Genomic DNA, 23,425 nt, shown 5'->3' on the forward strand with positions numbered 1-23,425 from the left:
TAGATAGGATGGCAGGTTGAAACAGTGGTTGAAAGTAAAGAGGCAGGGGCCCTGACCTAGATGGGGCAGGTTAGCCCAGTCTCATCACATCTTGAAAGTGAAGCAGGGCAAAGTGGGCCCTGTTTAATACTTGGATAGGAGACCACCATGGAAGTCCAGAGTTGCTTCATAGAGGCAGGCAATGGCAAACCACCTCTGCGTGTCTCTTGCCTTGAAAAACTCTATAGTCCTGCCATAAGTCTGCTGTGACTTGAAGTCAATTTCCACCACCAAAGAGGTGGGGATGGAGAGTTTATGTACATTTTGCCATCATAACTCCTTAACACAGAAAGCCCATAGAACTGTTGTAATTGGAATTCCATTTGGAGAATTAGAATACCCTCCAATTCACGTATGTCATCATGGAACTCAGGGTAAGCTACATAGGGTTCCCAGGTTTTTCATTTGAAGATTGTCTAGGCCCAGACCTGCTTAGCTGCAGCAAGGTGCTATATCATGTGAAGTGAGGCTTTTCCCTTGGTCCTGTTTTAAGTACATACAAAAAAAAATGGTTTATGTGTACACCTAGGGTTGCCAACCTCCAGGTACTAGCTGGAGATCTCCTGCTATTACAACTGATCTCCAGCCGACAGACATCAGTTCACCTGGAGAAAAGGGCCGCTTCAGCAATTGGCAACCCTATTGGAAAGAGCAAAGCCCCAGAGTAGCTGTCAGCAGTTCAGAGATTTGCCTTGTGCAGGTCCGGGAGGTAATGATAAGCACAAGCCATTTCCATTGCTTTCTCTTGCACCGCTGGCCCCAATAGAGCTGCCAGTGCCCTGGTTGCTTGGACAAAGATCTGGCCCTGGGAGTCAAGCAAAATAGTCTGATATGCTATGGTTGGGACCTGTGCCAGGGGTTGTTTATTCGACCCAGGAGGCATACAACAAGCCTTAACACGATGCCCTGAAACAACAATTTTCTCCCTACACCTTTAAAAAAAACATCCAGCCTGATGAAATGTCCTAGAGAACACAAAAGGTTGCACGTCATTTTGTGTAATTTTGGTTGGACTTAATAAAAGGCATTACATGGCTTTTGTAACAGGAAGGTTAACTTTTGACTCATTGCATCCTGACCTATGTTGGGTCACAGCACTGACAGAATTACCACTTTCTTTTTTAAAAAGCTTGTTGAACAGAAAGTGAAAGACAGAGTGAACAGAGAGGAAGAAAAAGGGTGAATATTTCATGAAATTAAAGGGAGATTAGAAAGAGAGACTGCTCTCTAATAATGAACCTCAAGACTATGCATTCTCTGGGACTTAATAGAGATCTGGGATTCCTGTCTCATTACTAGTGCTGATTTCTCCACGCCTGCTACCCCTCTGCCTATCACACCTAATCCAATCACACCTGCTAATGTCATTTACTTGTTTTTAACATTTACATTGCCATTGTGTGTCTAATTCACTTGTCTCTACTTAAGGATCAATGGAATCACATTCTAGCTGAATCTGAAGAAGTGACCTGTGGCAGAAATTTTGTTAGTCTTCAAAGTGCTACTGGTTTCCTACTCTTTTCTATGGAGGGTGAATATTTATTAAACATTTTTTTTAGCAGGAGTCAATCCTACATTTCCATTTCCAAAATTTCCTGTGATTTCACATTTCTAGGATTTTTTAAAAAACAGATTCTCTTGAAAATCTTTTCATTGTCAAGATACTGAAAAGCATGTTTGTTATGAGCTCCCAATAAAATAAATTCCAACTGTTCTTCATTGGTTTCACAATGTTGCAAATGATTTTGAAATTGGTATGGAAAGAAATATCGGTCGCATTGCATTTTTTTAATGATCAGCTTGAATACAAAGTATTATTCTCGTATAAAGAGTACCTGATATTGTCCTCAGCTGCGCTGGCAATAATATCAGTTTGCACATGACAAAAGCAGAAAATCAATTGTTTTCTTCCAGGAGCTAAAAGATGCTTCACACTGCTCCTTAACAGCCTAAGCTTTTACATAGCTGATGATATTCCCTTGGCTCCTGTTTGTTGTCTTTAAGCAACAGAAAAGTAGCATATATAGGCTGTTTAGTTGAAAGGATGCGCCTAGACTTGGCTTAAAAAGGCAGAGAAAAAATGCCTGTGTTCTATAGGGCTGTCGATTCGGTTCGTCCTGAACCGAAAAACAGCCAAATTTCCCCTGATTCGGCAATTTTTAGTTTGGATGGAACCGAACTCAAAAAGGCGGGAAAACGGGGAGCCAAATTCAGCGAGTTCGGGGTGTTCGGCGAATAAATTCGGCAAATTCAGGGTTCGGCGCAGCAGCATAACCGTCAGTTAGTAAGCAGTATTCTCCCGCGGCCAATTGGTGGCCAAGCTGGGTCTTCTTCTGGCCAATCAGTCGCGATTGAGTGCATGAGCCCAGCTGCTGTGCAGCCCGGGGAGAGAAAGAGAGAGTATCTGTTTGTGTGTGAGAGAGATCCCCCTTGGGTGGGGGGTGCGTGTGCACATTCAAGCCATTCCGTGGCTGCAGGGGGTGCATTTTTGGGGCAAGAGCCCCCAAACTTTTAGCATAGCTTCAGAGGACCCTTCTTGCAAGAACCCCCAAGTTTTGTAAAGATTGGATCGGGGGGGCAGAAATATGGGCCCCAGAAGGGGTCCCCCCTTAATATGCATTTTTATTTCATTTACAGCACACATTCGCACCATTCCGTGGCTGCAGGGGGTGCATTTTTTGGGGTAGAGCCCCCAAACTTTCAGCATAGCTTCAGAGGACCCTTCTTGCAAGAACCCCCAAGTTTTGTAAAGATTGGATCGGGGGGCCGAAATATGGGGCCGGGAAGGGGTCCCCCCCCACCCTTAATGTGCATCTCTGACAATGGGGGTTTGCAATTAGCAGAGCTTGCCTCCCACGCCCAAAGCTCCCAGCCCCGACAAACAGCTGAGCTGTGGGGAGCAAGGGCGGGGCAGGTGCGAAGAAGATGGAACAGAAGACATCCACAGTATGACCCATTTTGGGGCTTTTCTCTATAATGTTTCTCCTGTGTGTGTGTGTGTGCGTGTGGGGGGAAGCAGAGTCTGTGTGTGTGTGGGGAGGGAGCAGTTTCTGTGGGTGGGGGGGAGCCAAAGGGGACTTTCGCCCGTGCTGCCTGGGGGGGGGTGCCCCCTCGAGTCTCTCTCTCCCTGGTTTGAGGGGGGGGGCTTCAGTTGTGTGTCCTCAGGTTTTCCCTCATTCATAAGATCAGTTAGGTCTATTTTGATGCTTGCTCAAAACTGGTTTTCAAATTGTGACTTAAAGAATGCATTTGCCTGGTCCCGAGTCCGATGCAAAAGGGGAAATTCCACCCCTCCTGCTCCTTATGCATAGCTAGCGTGCCTCTGTCCCTTTCCATGGTTTGCAAATTCCCAGGCGTCACGTGTTGCTTTGCATGGTTGCAAACGTGTTGCTTTGCATGGTTTGCAAACTTCTTCGCACCTGCCCCGCCCTTGCTCCCCCCAGCTCAGCTGTTTGCTGGGGCTGGGACCTTAGGGAGTGGGCTGCAAGCTCTGCTAATTGCAAACCCCCATTGTCAGAGATGCACATTAAGGAGGGGGAACCCCTTTCGGGGCCCATATCTCAGCCCCCCCTGACCCAATCTTCACAAAACTTGGGGGTTCTTGCAAGAAGGGTCCCCTCAAGCTATTCTGAAAGTTTGGGACCTCTACGCCCAAAAATGCCCCCCCCGGAGCCGCAGAAAGACGCGATTGTGTTTTTAATGGCTTTATTCATGCCGAATTGCACGGACCCAAAGCGAGGGAGTTCGGACTTCGGCATTTCCCGAATAACAACGGGCCGAATTTTGCCGAATCCGAATTTTACTGAATTTTTTCCCCTAATGCTGGGGTGAAGGTTGGCTTTCGGGATGATTTTGATAATTTCTCATCCCTGCAGCTTTTATCTAAAAGTCAGTGTTTCAGTTTCACTTCTTGTTTGTGCTGACTGAACTATATTTATATTTGACTTTTACCCTGCACCTTTTCCGGCCAGGTTGGGCTCAGAGCGGTTTCCAACAACAATAAATGTACGGTATAAAATTAAAACATCTAATTTAAAACCATTATATATTGCACTGAATCCCCCCCTCATAAAGGGTAAATGTGTTTAGACATTATTTGTGTATCAGTATATCAGCTTTATACATTACAAGCTGGGGGCCCATGGGGGACTTGTGAGGGAAGGAAAGCACCATTCTTTCCCCCCATGTATGCCTTCCATCTCATGTTGACTACTTTTCCCTCTTCTTGGCATATCCTACTTTGCCCTTATCCTCATTGCTTCCCTGACATCTCCAGCTGCTGCTTCCTCCCATATCCTTGCCAGCCCCGACCACCACTCCTCGCCTTCAGGTCACTTGCTATGTGCCTCTGCTTCTTTCTTCCCCCTCCCTCTTCCACTTTCTTCCCCCCTTCTCCCTTCGCCGATTACCAGCTCCTGCTTTTCTCTCTCTGCCCCTCCTCCTGGTTCTGCTTCCCCCATTACAGCCCTTATGGTCTCTCCAACTCCTGCTGTCTCTTCTCTCCGCTGCGGTGTCATGTGATATCCTGCCTGATGCTTGGGAGAAGGCCCTTGACAACCCCAAATGGAGGCTTATGATGTTATTTTCTCCTACATTTTGTCCTCACTATGACTAGGGTTGCCAGGTCCCTCTTTGCCATCGGCGGGAGGTTTTTGGGGTGGAGCCTGAGGAGGGTGGGGTTTGGGGAGGGGAGGGATGCCATAGCAGCCATTTTCTCCAGGTGATCTGATCTCTACCAGCTGAAGATCAGCTGTAATATCAGGAGATCGCCATCTAGTACCTGGAGGTTGACAACCCTAACTATGACCACCCTATGAGAAAAAGCCAGTGCCTCGAGGCCAACAAATGAGATTCCATGGCAGAGTGCAGCTTGGTGCAGTGGTTAAGAGTGGTGGTTTGGAGCAGTGAACTCTGATCTGGAGAACCGGGTTTGATTCCCCAGTCCTCCACATGAGGGGGGAGGCTAATCTGGTGAATTGGATTTGTTTCCCCACTCCTCCACATGAAGCCAGCTGTGTGACTTTGGGCAAGTTACAGCTCTGTTAGAGCTCTCTCAGCCCCACCTACCTCACAGGGTGTCTGTTGTGGGGAGGGAAAGGGGATTGTAAGCTGGTTTGATTCTCCCTTAAGTGGTAGAGAAAGTCAGCATATAAAAGCCAACTCTTCTTCTTCTTCTTCTTCTTCCAGATCCTAATCCAACATTGTAACCACTATGATGGTTCTCTGCTCCAGAAAGCCCCTCCCTCACTACTTTTCTAGGGTTCCAAATATACCTTTATGTAATTATGTATTTCAAACCTTATAGTGGGGAAAGCAATCTGGGGGATATTTTAAGCGGAAAAGCAGCAGCGAGGGAAAGAATTAAGCAAACAAATATATTCCACAATTTCTCCACTCTAAACTGCTCTGAAAACTTTTTTGCTAAAAAGTGATATACAAATGTTGTAAATAAGTGGAAGTTAGTTCAGATAAGTTGGAGTTCCTCTTGGTCAGTAACAGAGCCAATCAGGAGCTGAGGACTCAATCTGTTCTGAATGGGGTTCTGCTTCCCCTGAAGAAACAGGTCCACAGCTGGGGAGGGGGTATTGCTATTCAGTCCAGATCTACTCCTTTGAGACCCTGATCTCCTCTACAGCACAAAAGCTTCAGCTGATGTTCCAGTTGCAGCCTTTCCTTGAGCAACAACATTTGACTGCTGTCATCCTCCACTGAGCACATCTGGGTTTGCTTCCTCTTGAAGGGGGCAGCCTTTGAAGACAATTCAGCAGCAGCAATAGGTGCAGAGTGTAGCAGCCAAATTCCTGACAGGTGTTTCTTGCAGATAACATTATCACACCTGTCTTGAGACACTTGCACTGATTGCTAGTCTGCTTACAGACTCAATTCAAAGTCTGACATTAAAACTCTAGGAGGCCTGGGACCAGCACTTTGGAAGGACTTCCTCCTTCCATATATTCCTCACTATTCAGATAAGGGTGTTGCCATGGGCCCTGCTTTGCTTGCCTTGCGTAGTAAAAGTAAACCAAGAAGCAGGGCTCTTTTAGTCACTGTACCCTTGTCATGTTATAGGGCCGCCAACTTCCCGACTAGAGATCAATTCCCCAGGGGGAAATGGCAGCATTGGATGGTGGACTCTATGGCATAACATTCCTGCTGAGCTTCCTCACCTCCTCAATTGCTACCATTTCCAAGCCCTGCCCCCAGATATCCAGGAATTCCCCAGCCCGGAGTTGGCAACCCTATCGTGTAATGTCCTCCCCATAGCTTCCTTGTCTTTTGGACCTCTTCCTCCTCTTTTGTTTGTCTAAGTTCAGTTAGATGGGCCAGGCTGCTAGGGTTGCCAACCTCCAGGTACTAGAGATATGCTATTACAACTGATCTCCAGCTGATAGAGATCAGTTCACCTGGAGAAAATGGCTGCTTTGGCAATTGGACTCTATGGCTAGGGTTGCCAGGTCCCTCTTTGCTATCAGTGCGAGGTTTTTTGGGTGGAGCCTGAGGAGGGTGGGGTTTGGGGAGGGGAGGGACGTCAACGCCATAAAGTCCAATTGCCAACGTGGCCATTTTCTCCAGGTGAACTGATCTCTATCAGCTGGAGATCAGTTGTAAAAGCAGGAGATCTTCTGCTATTACCTGGAGGTTGGCAACCCTATCTATGGCATTGAAGTTCCTCCCCTCCCCAAACCCTGCCCTCCTCAGACTCTGCCCCAAAACTTCCTGCCGGTTGCGAAGAGGGATCTGGCAACCCTATACCCCAACCTTGTCAGATTTTGGAAGCTAAGCAGGGTTGGCCCTGGTTAGTACTTGGACAGGAGACCACCAAGGAATACCAGGGTTGCTATGCAGATGCAGGCAATGGCAAACAACCTCTGTACAATACATCTCTTGCCTTGAAAACCCTGTGGGGTTGCTTTAAGATTGCTATAACTTGATGGCACTTTCCACCACCACCAAGTTCAGTTACACTCACATATTATACCCACAATGATCAAAAGTTGTTTTGCTCCAGGCACCTATCAATTCTTTAAAAAAAAGTAGTGTATTCTGTGTGCTAAGGAAATAAATACACATTTTTTTTGCCACTGGAGTTGAACGTCCTCCAAAATGCTGATCTTAAAGTTCATCTCCCATAGTAAGGGAATATTAAAATGAGAAATGGCTCAAACCTCTAATATAAGTCAATACAGGGTGACTGCACCAGGCAGAAGGACTGTAAGAGAAATGCCATTGCTATTGCTTTCAGTATGTCAACACGGCACAGTTCTCATGGATCAGAGAAGGAATTCTAAAGCCATTACCCATACATTATGAATAAACCCCCATAATGAAAATTTGTATCCGCTATGACTGTAGCGAATAACCAAAATGCATTGGAAGGAAAGGATCTCTAAGGCTACATTAATATCACTTCCCTACAGCAAAAAACTCTGCTTAAGACAGCACTGTACAATTGGTGATAGGGGCTGCCATATACACACCAATCCTTGGAAGCACATATATAATCTGTAATATAATATGTACACATATGTTCCCTATAGTATAGTAAGAATCAGCCTAAATCAATTCATCCCCAAATCATAAAGACCTGGAAAAATTTGCCAGGACTTTCTCCTGAGCAAGTCCCGCTGAAACGAATGGGAGTGTGCAAGAATATTGTATGAATTCTACTCTACCTCTTCCTCTTGTCTGTATAGCAACTATTGGCTAATTTCCTCTCTAATACTAGAGGAGTTGTATGTAGAAAGGAAATACACAGTGCAATCCTAGAGAGAGAGACTTCAGTCTAAGCACATTGATTTAGACTGGAGTAACTCTGCATAGGATTCCACAGAGAGAAATTATCCCTAGCCTGGATATTAGGGTTGCCAACTTGCCAGGTCCCTCTTCGCCACCAGTGGGAGGTTTTTGGTGTGGAGCCTGAGGAGGGAAGGGTTTGTGGAGGGGAGGGACTTCAGTGCCATAGAGTCCAATTGTCAAAGCAGCCATTTTCTCCAGGTGAACTGATATCTATCGGCTGGAGATCAGTTGTAATAGCAGGAGATCTCCAGCTATTACCCGGAGGTTGGCAACCCTACTGGATATCTAACCATCTGTGTATTTACTCCACCCTTCTTCAGACAGCTTATACATGTTTTTCCTATCTTATTCTCACAATATCTTTGTGCAGCTGAGTAGAGACTGAGAAAGAATGACTGGACCAAGGTCACCTAATGAGCTTCAGGGCTGAAGGGGGATTTGAAAGCAGGTCTCCCCCATTCTTAACTTGACATACTAACTATTATACAACTCTGTCCCACATCTTCTAGGATTAGTGGCCACTCTAATGTTTATAATGGTTGCTGATCAAGATTGTGCAGCTACTCTCCTTGACCCAAAGATGTTTTGGTCTGCAATTTCTGTATCCTACAAAGTGGCTTGAATTTAAAACTTGCAATTTTTTTGTGGTGTGTGGATATGCTGGTGGACTTCCCATTTCATCTGGTATAGTAGTATTTCAAGGCTGCCCTGACCTGGATGGCCCAGGCTAGCCTGATCTCGTCAGATCTCAGAAGCTAAGCAGGGTCAGCCCTGGTTAGTATTTGGATGGGAGACCACCAAGGAATACCAGGGTTGCTGTGCAGAGGAAGGCACTGGCAAACCACCTCTGTTAGTCTCTTGCCATGAAAACCCCAAAAGGGGTTGCCATAAGTCGGCTGCGGCTTGAGGGCATTTTACACACACACATTTCAAGGCTGCCAGATCTGGATAGCTCTGCTAAACTGTGGGGATATGAAGTGCTGGGAATTTATGGTGTTCTAAAATAAAATATAACCATTATGCTGTACAGAGTTATGAAGTCAGTCCTTGAGGACAGTATATGTCTCTTAAGCATTAAGGAACATCATACACTTAATTTAACTAAATTTCTATTGTGTACAAGTTTGCTGGAGTCGAAAAAGGGCATGCTGGAATGTGCAGGATACATTACAAGCTGGCCTTCAATAAGGGATGAATGCATCATAGTAAAGGATAGGGTTTCTCTTTTAAAATAGGATTCTGAAATGAAAGGTCATCCAGTTCATAACTAATTTCAAGAAGGATCAATAGCAAGGATGCAACCTTTTGCCATCTGTGCATTTCCATGCTGGGAAAAGCAGCACCAATTGAATTTCTGCCAATCATGCTATTGTTAATGTACTGTATCTATATTAAAAAGCAGGAGCTTTAGATACACTTTAATGTTCCCCAAGCATTGTATTATTGGGGATATTCATAACTTTGAATGCTCAAATTTTAAGAACCAGGTGGAAATATCAAAGAAATAAAGTGTGACGGATGGCTGTCAAAAAGCAGTCATGCTCCAGGTTCTTGCAAGGGCATAAGAAGATCCAGGTTTGTGAAAGTGTTGAGAACAAGAAAAAACAGTGCTTACCCTTTGACATTTCTAAAAGGGGTTCTGATCCCACGATTGGAGCAGCTTCATCATGGTTACCGCAGATCGCTGTTCTGTGAAGACAGGCCTTAGTGGAGGGTTTCTTTAAGATCTCCTCAATAGAAAAAGACAAAATGGGCTTTCCCTGGCTGTCACAGTCTTTTGAGTTGCTCAACATTATGAGGTTAGAAACTCTGCCTCCAGTTTATCTTTAGCCATATACTATTCTTCAGGCTTTTTCCTGCTATTTGTTTATGCCGGTAGCTGTTAATGTCCTTACCTTGCTGAAATCAAGTCAGAATAATTCAAAGACCGAAGGAGAATTTCTGTTGAACCCTTGAAACCAGTAATAAATTTAGAAGAAATGTTTAGAGTGACTACCAAATAGAAACAGTATGTCCAGTCGAGGTAAAACAGTGTCCTCCTTACTATCTAAAGCGTTAAAGATATTTGTGTTTTCATTGTAATCCCAGCCGGAAAGTTCTTAGCTGATCACAGAATGATACGGGTATGTAATGGTGACCAAGTGCTGACTATCTTTTACAGAATTTCCAACGAGATCTGAATGCTGTCATTGGCATTTTCTCCTTGAAGTGGCCAAGCTTTATAATATATTTCGTGGCGATTTGCAGAATGCTTGGAAGTCTTGAGCACAAATAAAGAAGCTTCCCACAATCGTCATAGATATCCTTTTTGCAGTGATTTGGGGGTTTCGGGTGAATGTTCCAAAATCATTGGCCAATAGATTTTGACAAAAAAGGCAGCAGTGAACAAAACAGCTTTTTTGGAATTCCAGGTGGGGGGGAGAAAAAAAATATTTCTTTTCCTTAATACTTCAGCAGATCTTGTTGAAAAATATCTTGAGGGTTAGGTCCTCCGCACCATATTAACTGTACAGCAAAACCCACAGGGAAGGTCTTCGGAGATTTGTCTCTTTCCCCCACTGCATCTGGTTCCTCTTGTTACTTCTTATTTAATGGAGTTCGTCCTGTAAAATTACCTTTTGAAGCACACCTTGGGAAATTCTCTGAAGATTTCTCCCTCACCTTTGAATGTTATCTTTGTGACTCCCCCTCCCCCCTTTTTTTGGCTTGTTGCCCTTGGGAGTCTTTTACTATCTTTCTCCTGTAATTGTACTGGCAGCCTGTTCCTTGTTTGTCCAATTACCTGACAACTGTTGAGCTGATATCCCATCATATGACCCTTTGTAAAGCTGAGCTTCAAATTACTGTGTAACCAGATGGCAATAAAGCACGCCTGATAAGATGAAAGACTTTTGGCTTTTTCCAAGGACTGGAGAAGTGTCTGGACAGGGAAAGGTAGAGTTTCAAAATAGTAGAGCCAATCGCAATAGTGTGTGTGTGTGTTTAATTAACTGAATATAATAACCGCAAAGTGGTTTACAGCCATCTATTACACTGATAACCAAAGTGAAGCTACGCCTTCTACAGGCACCACCCTGCAAACGGGTAAGATTGGCAGCTGCCTGTTCATGTGCATTCTCAGGGCTCACCTTGTGGATAGGGTTGCCAGCTCCAGGTTGGGAAATTCCTGGAGATTTTGGCAGTGGAGCCTGAGGAGGGTGGGGTTTGGGGAAGGGAGGGATTTCAATGCCATAGAGTCCAATTGCCAAAGTGGCCATTTTCTCCAGGTGAACTGATCTCTATCAGCTGGTTTGCACCAGAAGTGATGTTGGGGCATTGGTATGACTTCATTTTCCTATGCCCACCCCCAGTCTCCCATTGGATGCCAGCACTAGGCTGGTTCCAGGGGTATTCCCAGGATTAAAAGCAGGTCATTGTATCCTGAATCCAAATCTGTAAGTATTACTTTGCCATTGAACTTCTACAGGGCTGAGTTTTTAGAGAACTATAGATAGGGTTGGGGCAGATCTGAGGAGGGTGGGGTTTGGGGAGGGAAGGGACTCCAATGCCATAGAGTCCAATTGTCAAAGTGGCCATTTTCTCCAGGTGAACTGATCTCTATCAGCTGGAGATCAGTTGTAATAGCAACAGTTGTGTTGACTTTCACAGTCTAACTTGTAAGGGCATCACATCCCCTTTCCATTTCAGTGATGCTCAGTGGCAATAGCGGTGGAGGCGAATCTGGTGAACCAGGTTGGTTTCCCCACTCCTCCACATGAAGCTAGCAGGGTTACCTTGGGCTAGTCAAAGCTCTTAGAGCTCTCTCAGTCCCACCTACCTCGCAGGGTGTCTGTTGTGGGAAAGGAAAGGGAAGGTGATTGTAAGCCTGTTTGATTCTGCCTTAAGTGGTAGAGAAAGTCGGCATATAAATACCAACTCTTCTTCTTCTTCTTCTTCTTCCAAAATCTTTTTTTTGAGAAGCAGATAATTCTGTCCCTGACCAAGGTTTTTGATTTAATGAGCTCTTGATTCAATTGAGGCACTGTCAAATACTTCCCCTCCCTCAATTCAGCATAGCTGCATTTTCATTGAGAAGAATCTAGAAATATAGGATTGGGAAGAGATAACCTCCACGCCCTTTATACACACAGAAGCATGCTCTATCCCTTAAAGAATATATTTGCTCTTTCCTTTTATGATTCTGGACCCGTTTCAAAAGGCCAAGGGAAACTATCCTGTCTCCTAAGCTCCTTTGTTGATCCCTATCAGTGTCTCATTTGATGTCTCCTGGGCCATCTTTATCACAGTTCTTCGGGGAGACAAACTAATACTGAGAAAGCTGAAAATGGCTAGAAAGGAATTTGTGCATGCAATCATGTGACTCCATCAGTGTGCTGTGGCTGCTAGAGATGGAGACTCAGCATAGGGTAGGGCTTCTGTCTGTGTGTGATTTTGCCATTAAACCACAGCTGACTTATGGCGACCCTGTAGGGTTTTCAAGGCAAGAGACATTTGGAGGTGGTTTGCCATTACTGAGAGGGTTCTGAGAGAACTGTGGCTGGCTTTTTGGTGGGTGGGGGAAAGGGTATTTTTTGATTACTTAAATTGATGACTGTATTGAATATTGATGTTGTATAAATACCCTTCTGCACTTTTTCCTTTTTTTTTCCTTTTTTGATAGTATTGTATTTTCTTTTCTTTCTTTTTCTTTTTTTCTTTTGTACATTGTATGGTTTGTTAAAAATTCAATAAAAATTAAATAAAAAAAAAAGGTCACCAATCAGGCTGCATGTGGAGGAGTGGGGAATCAAACCCTGTTCTCCAGATTAGAGTCTGCCGCTCTTAACCACTACACCTAGGGTTGCCTGGTCCCTCTTTGCCACTGGCAGGAGGTTTGGGGGTGGAGCTTGAGGAGGGTGGGGTTGCGGAGGGGAGGGACTTCAATGCCATAGATTTAAATTGCCAAAGTGGCCATTTTCTCCAGGTGAACTGATCTCTATCGGCTGGAGATCATAGCAGGAGATCTCCAGCTAGTACCTGGAGGTTGGCAACCCTAACTACACCATGCTGGTTTCTACTGAATTCTAAATTGGAATATGAAGCAACTTAAGGGAGAAGGATCTAAAGAATTTCCTGGCTAACCATTTTTTTTAAAAGCCCTGCCTTGTGATTCCAGCAGTGAAGAGAAGGCCGCTCTATCTTCTGTTGTTGACTAGAGTGGACCACGCGGGGCTGGGTAAGTTGCTCCACATCCATCCTTATTATAACATTGGCAAGGCATGGTCAGCCTGGCACCAGCTGGATGTAAATGTGTGGTAAACGACTCGCCATTCCATCCTTGTCAAAATAAACTCTCCCTCTACATTTCCACCCCCCTCGGCTTCTGTTCTGTACCTTGTATTTTGGTTTGCAAATGTAAGGTCGATCCCCAGCATCTTCTTTTCATTTGGATACAGAATCTGTCAACAGCACCAGGCACTGAATGTTAACTCACCTTGGGAGACAATTTTCCCCTAGAAAAGTGGGATCAAAATATAATTATTTTTGATAAGACAGGCTGGAAACCTGTGAGGAACTTAGGGATAGAACAATTTCAACATCTGTTTCCCTTGCCCCCTTCAGGATTCCATTAAGAGCAGGCAAATTCCCCCTTTCCTCTTATCTGAATCTCAGCTGCTCTCAACGATGCCTCATGGAGCAAATCCATTCCACACGAACCATCCCCCCCCCCCGTTCCTTTTGATGAATTTGCAAAGTCTTTTCTTTTTTTTTGCATAGCTGAGAAATCTGCTATGTAGAAACCCCTGCCTTGTCTGTGGGCACCTCCATTGTGCACTTTGTGTGATTGATACTTGACCGTCAAGTATACTTTAATACCTGTGACATTTCTCAGGGGTGAGCTTTCTATGCTATGCTTTTTATACTGCTGTAAGCCACCTTGAGGATCTGAGTGTTGCAAAGGTAGGCCATAAATACGTTAATACATTGTCAAGCAAATAAGTCTCTAGCAAGGATGGAGTATTTTCTTGTGGTAACCATATGAGAGGAATCAGGAGACACAGCATCTACAATACTTCAAGCAGGAGTAGAAGCCCTGCACCTTAATTCTTTGCATGTTTGCTCAAGAGTAAGTCCCACTCCCTCATTCCCAATGGGATTTACTTCCAAATAAGAGTTCATGGAATACAGGATTGCCATATGAAACTGGCAAACCGCCCCCGATGCTGAATGGAATTGTGCTACGCTGCAACGTCACTTCCAGCTAGGAACTCAGAAGTGACATCACCATGTTGCACAACACTCTAGAATGTTTCTGATCACTACAGTTGTTACCATAGAGATAAGGAAAAATCCTAGAGCAAAGGAAAAATCCTAGAGCATGGGGCAATGCAGTGATGTCACTTCCAGGTTCCTAGCCAGAAGTGATGTCATGGCATCATACACCTCTGTTTTGTTGGTCTGGCAATCCAAATGGAATTTTACCCTTAATGGATTATAGTAAGGGAATAATCCATGGGAGAAAAGTGAGGAAAAGGGAATTTATAGTTGACATTTCCATTTTAAAACATATCCCATAGTGGTCTGTATCCTTCCAGTCAGCCAAAGCTGAAGCCGTCCTCCAGCCTAAGGAACCTTCCTGCATTTTAAGCTGCTTTTCCTTTGGATTTGCCTGCTTTCAGGACTCTCTCTCCAATAAGGAAAGACCCAGTTGCTTACCAGTCCTCCAGTGGAAAATCCTTTCATTTGAATGAGGGCAACCAATAACAAGCCCTGCCTTAAAATGGCCCCACCCACTTTCTAAAAGGTTTGCTGGGCTCCAAGGGAAGTCATGGTGGGCACCATGGCAATCATGGGCACCATGCTGGGGAACCCTGCTTTCGACTGTCCTTTGACAACATTGACTGGTTGCTTTAGACAGTTTTTGCTTGCTTGGATTGTTTTCCAGTTCTTCAGTCCAAACCCCTCTGCGTTGTTGTGTTTTATCAGAAATCTTTGCTGTTTGGTGTTGATTGGATTGTTTTTATCATATTTTATGATCTGCCTTGAGTCTCAGTAAGAACAGCAGAACATAAACAACGATAACAACAATATTTAAGTGTCTTCTCATTATGATCATGAATGTGCCCACCTCTCTGTTTACTGTTGCAGGCAGAAGTGTACCTCCATAACGCCCCCCCCCACACACACACACAATTTGAGCCAATTAGAACTACTATGCAAGGACACCAGACATATCGCCTAATAATATAAAATAGAGTAATGGTCTAAAATTACCAATTTCAGTCATTTTAAAAAATGGCCACTGCAGCCAGCAGTTCCCAGGCTGACAAATGGAATTGCAAGTAGGCCCTGACCCGGCAGCACAAACAGACAGACAGACACAAAGCTGCTTGAAACGAACTTTAACAGTTACTAGAGAGGAGATCCAATCTGAAACTTGCTTGACATCTGACTGAGAGCACGGAGCAAGGTAAGTTCATCTGGCGATCATGTCCGTGTTGGAGTTCACAGTGCCGGAAACCACTAGTCTCTGGTTTGCTTGCCAAACATGGTCAGGTGCTTTGTACAGGTGACAGGTATTTGGACAAGGCTCTGGACAAGGGCAGAGCCGCCTTTTGCCTCTGCAGTGTCATGTTTAAATCAGGCCTTAACCCAGTCAATTACTTGCAGTTGGGTGTTCCTTGGCCTCAGAGCTCTCTTCAGACCGAGGGAACAGGACTCGTTTTGGACCTAGCGCCAAAAAAGATGCACCCTCTTGGTATATCAACAAACAAAATGGAGTACAGAGGCAAGGGTTGTACTCAGCCAGACACACTTGTAATTACGGGCATAAAACACGTCTATTTCCTTCTCCCCAGCTGTGCTGCCACTGCGTTGGCTGCTTGGGTGGAGATCTGATCCTAGGCTAGGGTTGCCAAGTCCCCACTTACCACCAGTGGGAGCTTTTTTGTAGTGTGGGGTGTGTGTGATTTGCTGTCCCTTCTGGGTTTACCCCAGAAGTGATGGGGATGCTCTAGCATACCCTTCAAAAAACCTCTATGAAAACCATAGAGTTTTTTGAGGGGCGTGCAAGAGCACCCCATCACTTCTGGTATAAACCCAAAACGGGCATTATTTTGCCATGCGCTGCCGTGTGCGCAGGTGGATTAGCCCCCCCCTTCAGCTGGCCTGGTTCCCCACACTGGCCAGCTGAGGGTTGGCAGGCAGGCCCATTCATTGGTGAGCAATTGCCTCAGAAAGATTGAGATTTGGAAGGTTGAAATGCTCACCCTGGAGAAGTGATAGAAACTTTCTGCCTTCCTTTCTAGTCAAAGATGACAGGGGATCCAAACCATCCTCCAAGGACAGTTTCCTCCTTCTGATGGAGGAAGAGCCATTCAAGTTAGAGGAGGTCTCCTTAGGCAAGAGGAAGGCTTTAAACTTTGCTTAGTGGAATGGTAAGATCCACCCCAATAGAAGGAGGAAAGTGGCCCCTGTAGCCAGTGCCTGTGCTTCAGTGTCCTTAGCATGTGTCCACCACATCTTGACAACCATGGTCCTCTTGTGTCCTAACTGTATGCTGCACCCAGGGCTAGCTCTGTTGACCTTTCCCAAGTTGAACAGCCAGTAACAATCTCCCAGACAGCTCATTCAGCCTTCCTTTGGGATTTATTACCTTAGTTGTCTCTTCACAATGAGCCTGTAAATTAGAAATATTAATAAAATGGCACTGTGGGTTTAAACCAATAACATTTATTGTGCTTTTTATGGCATAATTATTATCAATTGACATTTAAGCCAGTCTTGTAATCCATCAAGGTGAAATGGCCTCGGAAAGCTATTACTTCAAGATAAAATAAAAACAATAATAATTACCATGGGTTAGGAAGCGAGAAAGAGTGGGAAGGAGAAAAAGGTAAACCGTTTGAATCTTGGTCATTGATTAAACAATATTGGCAATGGGGTTTAGCAGCTTCAGTTGTTGATAAGGTAGCATTTTGATTGAAATGCTCACAATTGGTGAGGTTTTTGCTCCCAGAGTTTATTGTTTTAAAAGGGCTGGCAAACAGAAAGGCTAATTAATTTGATTTGGGGGTTTCGCTTGACTCCTGCTATTCAAGCTACGTCCTCTTTCTAAAGGCCTCCTCTCATCTTAATGAGGGTTGTTCTTTGGTAATATGTATTTGTTCGGCTCACATTATGCATGTTAATGTGTGACCACATCAGACTTCAGGAAATATTTGCCTGAAAAAGAAGGCATCTGAGTTACAGGGATAAATACACTCTTGAATGTGTTCTGCATTGGCATGTGCACATAAGACATTAAAGACCTTTGGATGGATTCATTTCCAGAATATGGATTGTCCATACCTTCTGAGTGACAATTTACATTGAGAAGGGTTGTGTAAAATTTGCTCTCTTATCAAACCATAGAGTTTTGGCGGAGATTGCTGGAGCATCCGCGTCACTTTTGGGTAAACCCAGAAGTTACATTGGTGTGGCATGTGGGGCGTGTGTGCCCATTGTGCCAGGTGCTTGCGTGCATCGCATGCCCCAGCCATGCCCCTGAAAAGCTCCTGCCAGTAGAGGTAAGGGACCTGGCAACCCTATTGGTACCTGATAACTACAGTACATTACATCTCTGACATGTGGGTTATGTATCCTAAGTGTAAGTCCTTGGACAAACCCAAACAGATTACAATTAAACTCTCACAGAAAAATGATCTGTGCATTTCCCACTGGGCTGGTTACATAATCTACTTCCTTATTTTATTCTGCTAAGAACCTTATGAGAAGAGTTAAGTTGATGGATAAGAGCTTCATCAAAGCTATCTAGTAAACATGACTGGGGGGACAAATTTGATCCAGAGTGCCCAACCTAAACACTCTAATCACTACACCATGCTGATTTTATTGAAACTGTAAGGGGAGCACACCCAGGAACCACAGCCAATTGTGGCTTCTCAATGAGGGTCTATTACATGTGCCCTACGGTATTCCATGCACTAGTGTAACCATAGAAATTACAACTGCTGGATTGAATTAGCCATAGACTGCAAGATCTGGAAGCAGCCCCACAATTCAGTTTCTCTGTACCAGATGTCAATAGCTTTCCCTCCCTTACCTCCATATATATAGTGGATGGTATATGAGGAAAATAGGGCTCTCTTGCTGCATCAGCCCTATTTCAGGTTCAGGTTTAGTGCCAGTGACATGGAGCCATCAAGGCCAATCTCAGGTGTTGTAAATTCTGGCTTGAAGACTGGAATAATTGATTGCTGTAAGGATTGGACTCGAATTGTGCAAAACTGAAGGGGGGATGCAGCTGCATAGGAGCCAGCCTGACCCCTGCGCCGGTGCTCATGCCAATTGCGCCATCCAAAGTGGCATGGACGCCAGGGCAGAGCTGTTTTTAGGCAGCCTCCAAAGCCCCTTCACCCCGGGATTTGTGCCATTTTGAAGGCGTCAAGTTATGTCTGCAAAATAGGTGGCATAGCCCCATGAAACTCAGTAGGGGAGTTTCACGGGGATTTTTAAAAAGTGGAGTTTTTTATTTTATTTATGGCCCAAGTAGCCTCTCAGGAGGCAGCGCGACTGTGCTGTCCCCGGCCATCAAGTAACTCTCCCCCCCCCCTTAGGGCTGGACTGGCCAAGTTGGCATACATTGACAACTTAAACAGGCCTTACATTCCCACTCGATGTGTCCACGGGCTGTAATTTCTTCTCATGCATAAACAGTCTAAGAAGAAAGAACAAACAACAGCCCACTTTGAGCAATTTCATTAGTTGTCCTTATGGAAGCAGGGATAATAAAAAAACCTCATTTCCAAACCTAGACAATGCGTCAATATTTCCAGTCTACACCAGGCAATGTTGTGTCAAGCTGACAGAACAAGAAAGCAATACGTTGACATTTGGCCAAACCTGCATGAGAATTTTGTGTCTCCAGGCTTGAATCAAATAAAGACAACTTATCAGAAAGACAGGCCACAAAGAAGGAAGAAGAAACTCTTGTCACATTCAAGTTTGTCTCTCATATGCCCCCTGTTGTGAGGAATACAGTACATTTTCTTCTCTTTTGAAGCTGCACCCCCACCTCTTCCCTGCTGTATTTGAGTTTTGTGGAACTCTCTGTGGAAATCTCAAGGTACTTGATGAAGAAGGAAATATTCCCGGACTCTCAGTGTTTGGTTTTGTTTTCTAATGGGGTGCAGCTGGACCTTCTGATTAATCCACCCTCGAGGAAGTCCCTTTTTAATGCTTCCTTCTGGCGGAGGCAGGTCATGAATTATTTGTCCGACTATTTCCTCATTCCTGTTATCCCTCTGGGGCCTATTAAGCAACTTCCTTGCCTTTGCTCTCCAAAGATTGCCTGAATGCTGAAACTGAAATTCAGCAGAAGAACAGGGACCACTGCAGTTCAGGGAGTCTTAAGGATGCTGAAGGTAAATGCTGAGACCCCATTCCAAGGGACAGAGATAAACAAAGACACCTCAGCTGGAAGAAACATGCTGAAGATTTGCTATGAATTGTTTTTGCTGCATCCTGCTGAGAAACATAGCCTTGCATAAAACATAGGCCACCGTTTTGTGAATTGGCTCAAGTTTATCAACTGCTATCAGGCGTGTCTCCCCAAAGTCTCGGGCACAACTTTTCCTTGTTTCTGCCAATCCTAAAAAGCCTTCAGTTGATGACCGTGAAAAGTGAATTGGGGTTTTAAAAAATCTTTATCATGTGTTTTCCCCCCGAATGGTAGCCTTTTCTTGTTTCATTGGACCCCGCATTTGTCTGGTGGTCTGATTTGGCATGTGATAAGGATGATCATATTTCCCCTATTTAATTGTCCTGATTGTGGTCCAGTCTCTCTTCACTGCTTTGGATTTGGCCAAAGGAGTTAAAAAGAATCCACCATTTTTACCCTCTCTCCAAGTATCCTTGAAGACTGTCTTCAACCTTTTATCTATGGCCACAAACAAAATGGCAAAGCTATCTTTGCTCCTGGTTGGTATAGCAGGATTGGGTCTTACCACACCATCACAGAACTGAAAAATATACGGAGGGCCACCTCAATTAGCTAGAGATGGATCCAGATCACAATAACGGAGAACAACACACTGACATACTATAAGAGCCATGTATAATTTGAAGATACGGCAAGCAGCATGGGTCAGTTGGAACCACATTTAATAGGAACTGCAACATAAGACAACTTTGATTAGGTTTACAACAGCTGCATGTAAATACTTGCACAGTGGAACATGCGGCTTACAGTTTTAGTAATTGCCTTTCTCAACAGCCAAGTCAATTCCAAGCAGGGGCACACCTCGCTATGCCCAGTTTTTGAAAAAAAGAGATGTAATGATTGAAATTAGTTCCCACTAAACACAGCAGCCGCCTCAGCATCTGATGAGTCTCCTGTCACAGATCTGGAGCTACTTAGGCTAAAACAATATTTTTTCCCACAGCCTGACAGAACAAAAAGCAACAGGGCTTTGTTTATGTCCCCGACTGTGCTTCTCCCGAGGACGTTCTGTGCATTTTACACAAGACATTCCAGGAAAAGCCGTTTGCAAATATCCACATTAAACTGCTGTGACACATAGCAGTGCTGAGCCCTAAAGGGTGTGACATGCTCAAATTAATACACCGTGTGTGTGTTAGAGTCTCCCATTATGCAACTGTAACTTGTCAGGTATTGAGGATGGCCACTTGACCAGGCTAAACAGGGAATATGGGAGACACACAGGCAGTCAGGTTATTTAAGAAAATGGAGTGGGGGCCTTTTTATGAGCTGGCTTTCTTTCACTCTCCAGAGAGAAAAGGCACTGGAAGGCACTGTTTCTTTCTTTCAGAATTTAAATAAATATGCTGATGCTTATTCATTTAATCTATCCTCTCTCATTCAGCCATGGAGGAGAGAGTTATGGTCAGATGTGTGCTGCCTCTAAAGCCACAAGCAGCCGCCAGGGGGGGCTGTGAGCATGGTCTCCAGCGCGCCAAACCAAAGGACTGCTGCTAGAAGCTGCAGGAAAGCACAAAGTCCAAATTACTTGTATGTGTGTGTGTGTGTGTATTTATGCCTCTAAGGAGCTTCAATTAGAAGTGAGTAAATTATCACTGGCTAGTTTTTGTGTTGGCCAGAAAAGCACAATATGCAATTTAAAAATAAACACAAGTCCATAAATCCATTAATTCATAGGGTCGCCATGGGTCGGAAGCGACTTCATGGCACTTAACACACACACACACACCTAGTGGATTTAAGACGGGTTTGCACAGCGCAAGGAAAGCTTCCGTCTGAAAGATCTGCATTCCAGTCCTGTTCTGGACTTATTGGGAAGGTATCCCAAGGGTCTGTGGTGTTGATTCGGGGGCTGTTTCATGAGATATCATCCTGATAGTTATTTCCCCGTGCTTCTTGGCCTCATGGACTCATTGTGTGCCGTCTAGGGATGGCAGCCTCCAGATGGGAGTTGGGGATCCCCCAGAATCACACCTCATCTCCTGACTACAGAGATCAGTTCCATTGGAGAAAATGGATACTTTGGAGGGTGGACTCCATGGCATTATGCCCCACTGAGATCCCTGACTTCCCAGGCTCCATCCCCAAATCTCCAGGAATTTCCTAACCTAGATCTGGCAACCCTACACCCCCATCCCCTGCTGGTGGTCAGCGGGGACCTGGCAACCCTAGTCCAGTCTAATTTTGCAGATTATTATTATTATTATTATTATTATTATTGTTGTTGTTGTTGTTGTTGTTATTCTATTTGTACCCTGCCCTCTTTCCCTGCCAGGCTGGGCTCAGAGCATCTAACAAACGTCAGAATAATCCAGCAAATGCCATATACAAATCAATACAACATTACATAATTAAAACATAAAACATTTAACAATGATAATAATTGGTAAAACCCATAAAGCCAATTGATGCATATCGATAGCCCACTGGATCACAGAGCATCAAAGGGGAAAAGGCAGATGGGACCCCATCAACAAACAATACGATTAAAAAAAATGGTGGGCAGGGAGGCCAGCTATAGAATATGCACCGTTGCTGCCCCAACTGTAGGCCTGGTGGAACATCTCGGTCTTACAGGCCCTGCAGAACTGCACTAAGCCCCGCAGGCCCCTTGTCTCACTTGAGAGAGAGTTCCACCAGGCCGGTGCCAGGGCTAAAAAGGCCCTGGCTCTAGTCGAGGACAGCCTAAGGTTGCCACCTCCAGGTTGAGAAATACCTGGAGATTTGGGGGGCAGAGTCAGTGGAAAGTGGAGGGAGGGGTGCTGAAATGAGTTGCAGCTGACAGACGGTGAACCTCACCGATCCCAAGGGAGCTTCTGCTTCCATCTTACGATGCAGAAAGACAAACTGGCCTCAGGTGAAAGACCCTCACTTCTACTTCCTCCTGCCATCCCAGTTTGCCATCTGCTGCCAAAGCGGCCATTTTCTCCAGGAGAGACGCTCAGTTGTACTAGCAGGAGATCTCCAGCTAGTACCTGAAGGTTGACATGTTGAAACACTTTTTATCTTTATAGTTTGTGGCATTCTGCCAGGTAGCTTTTAGAGGCCTTCCTGCAGCTACATATGCTACAGGGTCATGCAGGCAGGGGGGGGGGGGTTGCACCCTGGGAATAAAGAGTCTACATGTTACTTTCTCCTAGCCAATATTTTAAATGCTGTTTTTATGTTTTGTATGTATTTAATTCTTTTTTATTTGTTTTAATGTATGTTTGGGGGGTGATGTTTATTATGGTTTAAAATGTGGTTTTATTATGTATGTTTTAAATTGTTAACTGCCTTGGTGGCTTTTGTAGGGCAGAAAGGCAGCATATAAGTTTTGCGAATAAATAAAAAATGTATACCATGTGTGTTTCAGCTTGTGGTATATTTTATGCATGCACAGTTGGGGGAGAGAACTTTTGGATTTCTGGTGAAGGCATGTAGACCATAGGGTCATGTTTGAGTCAAGCAGCCATAACCTGATGTGGATGGCCCAGGCTAGCCCAATCTCATCAGATCTTGGAAGCTAAGCAGAGTTGGCCCTGGTTAGTACCTGGATGGAAACCACCAAGGGTGCCCAGGGTTGCTTTGTGGAGGCAGGCAATGGCAAACCGCCTCTGTTCATTTCCTGCCTTGAAAAGCCTCTGGGGTTGTCATAGGTTGGCTGCAACTTAACAGCACTTTCCACCATGTAGATATGCTGGGTAAAGAATACAGACATAACTCAAGCCACACAGCTCTGATACACTTCTTTTGGTAGTCATACAGGGTTACAACTATAGTATCTGGAGGGAACTACAGTTCCCATGAGTAGGGTTGCCAACCTCCAGGTAATAGCAGAAGATCTCCTGCTATTATAACTGATCTCCAGCCAACAGAGACCAGTTCGCCTGGAGAAAATGGGCGCTGTGGCAATTGGACACTATGTCATTGAAGTCCCTCCCCTCCCCAAACCCCACCCTCCTCAGGCTCCGCCCCAAAAACCTCCCACCGATGGTGAAGAGGGACCTGGCAACCCTACCCATGAGGTACTGTGGGACTGTGCATGTATGAACTGTACAAGATCAGGAGAGTTAACTTGCCTAAGTCATTAATGAACACCAAGTTAGCGGGCAGAGGGAGACACCT

At 44.8% G+C, this 23,425-nt stretch overlaps 1 protein-coding gene across 1 annotated transcript in view; it reads right to left on the reverse strand.

Annotated features, from left to right (window-relative positions):
• The window catches only part of ISX (intestine specific homeobox), a 30,070-nt gene extending 20,441 nt beyond the window's left edge, over positions 1–9,629 (reverse strand). The window contains exon 1 of the mRNA XM_056846566.1: positions 9,452–9,629. Within this exon, the coding sequence (XP_056702544.1) occupies positions 9,452–9,629 (178 nt within the window). The remainder of the gene's footprint in view (positions 1–9,451) is intronic.
• Positions 9,630–23,425: the final 13,796 nt, after the last annotated feature.

The sequence above is a fragment of the Euleptes europaea genome, chromosome 3, assembly GCF_029931775.1.
Source record: "Euleptes europaea isolate rEulEur1 chromosome 3, rEulEur1.hap1, whole genome shotgun sequence".
NCBI classification, from domain to species: domain Eukaryota; kingdom Metazoa; phylum Chordata; class Lepidosauria; order Squamata; family Sphaerodactylidae; genus Euleptes; species Euleptes europaea.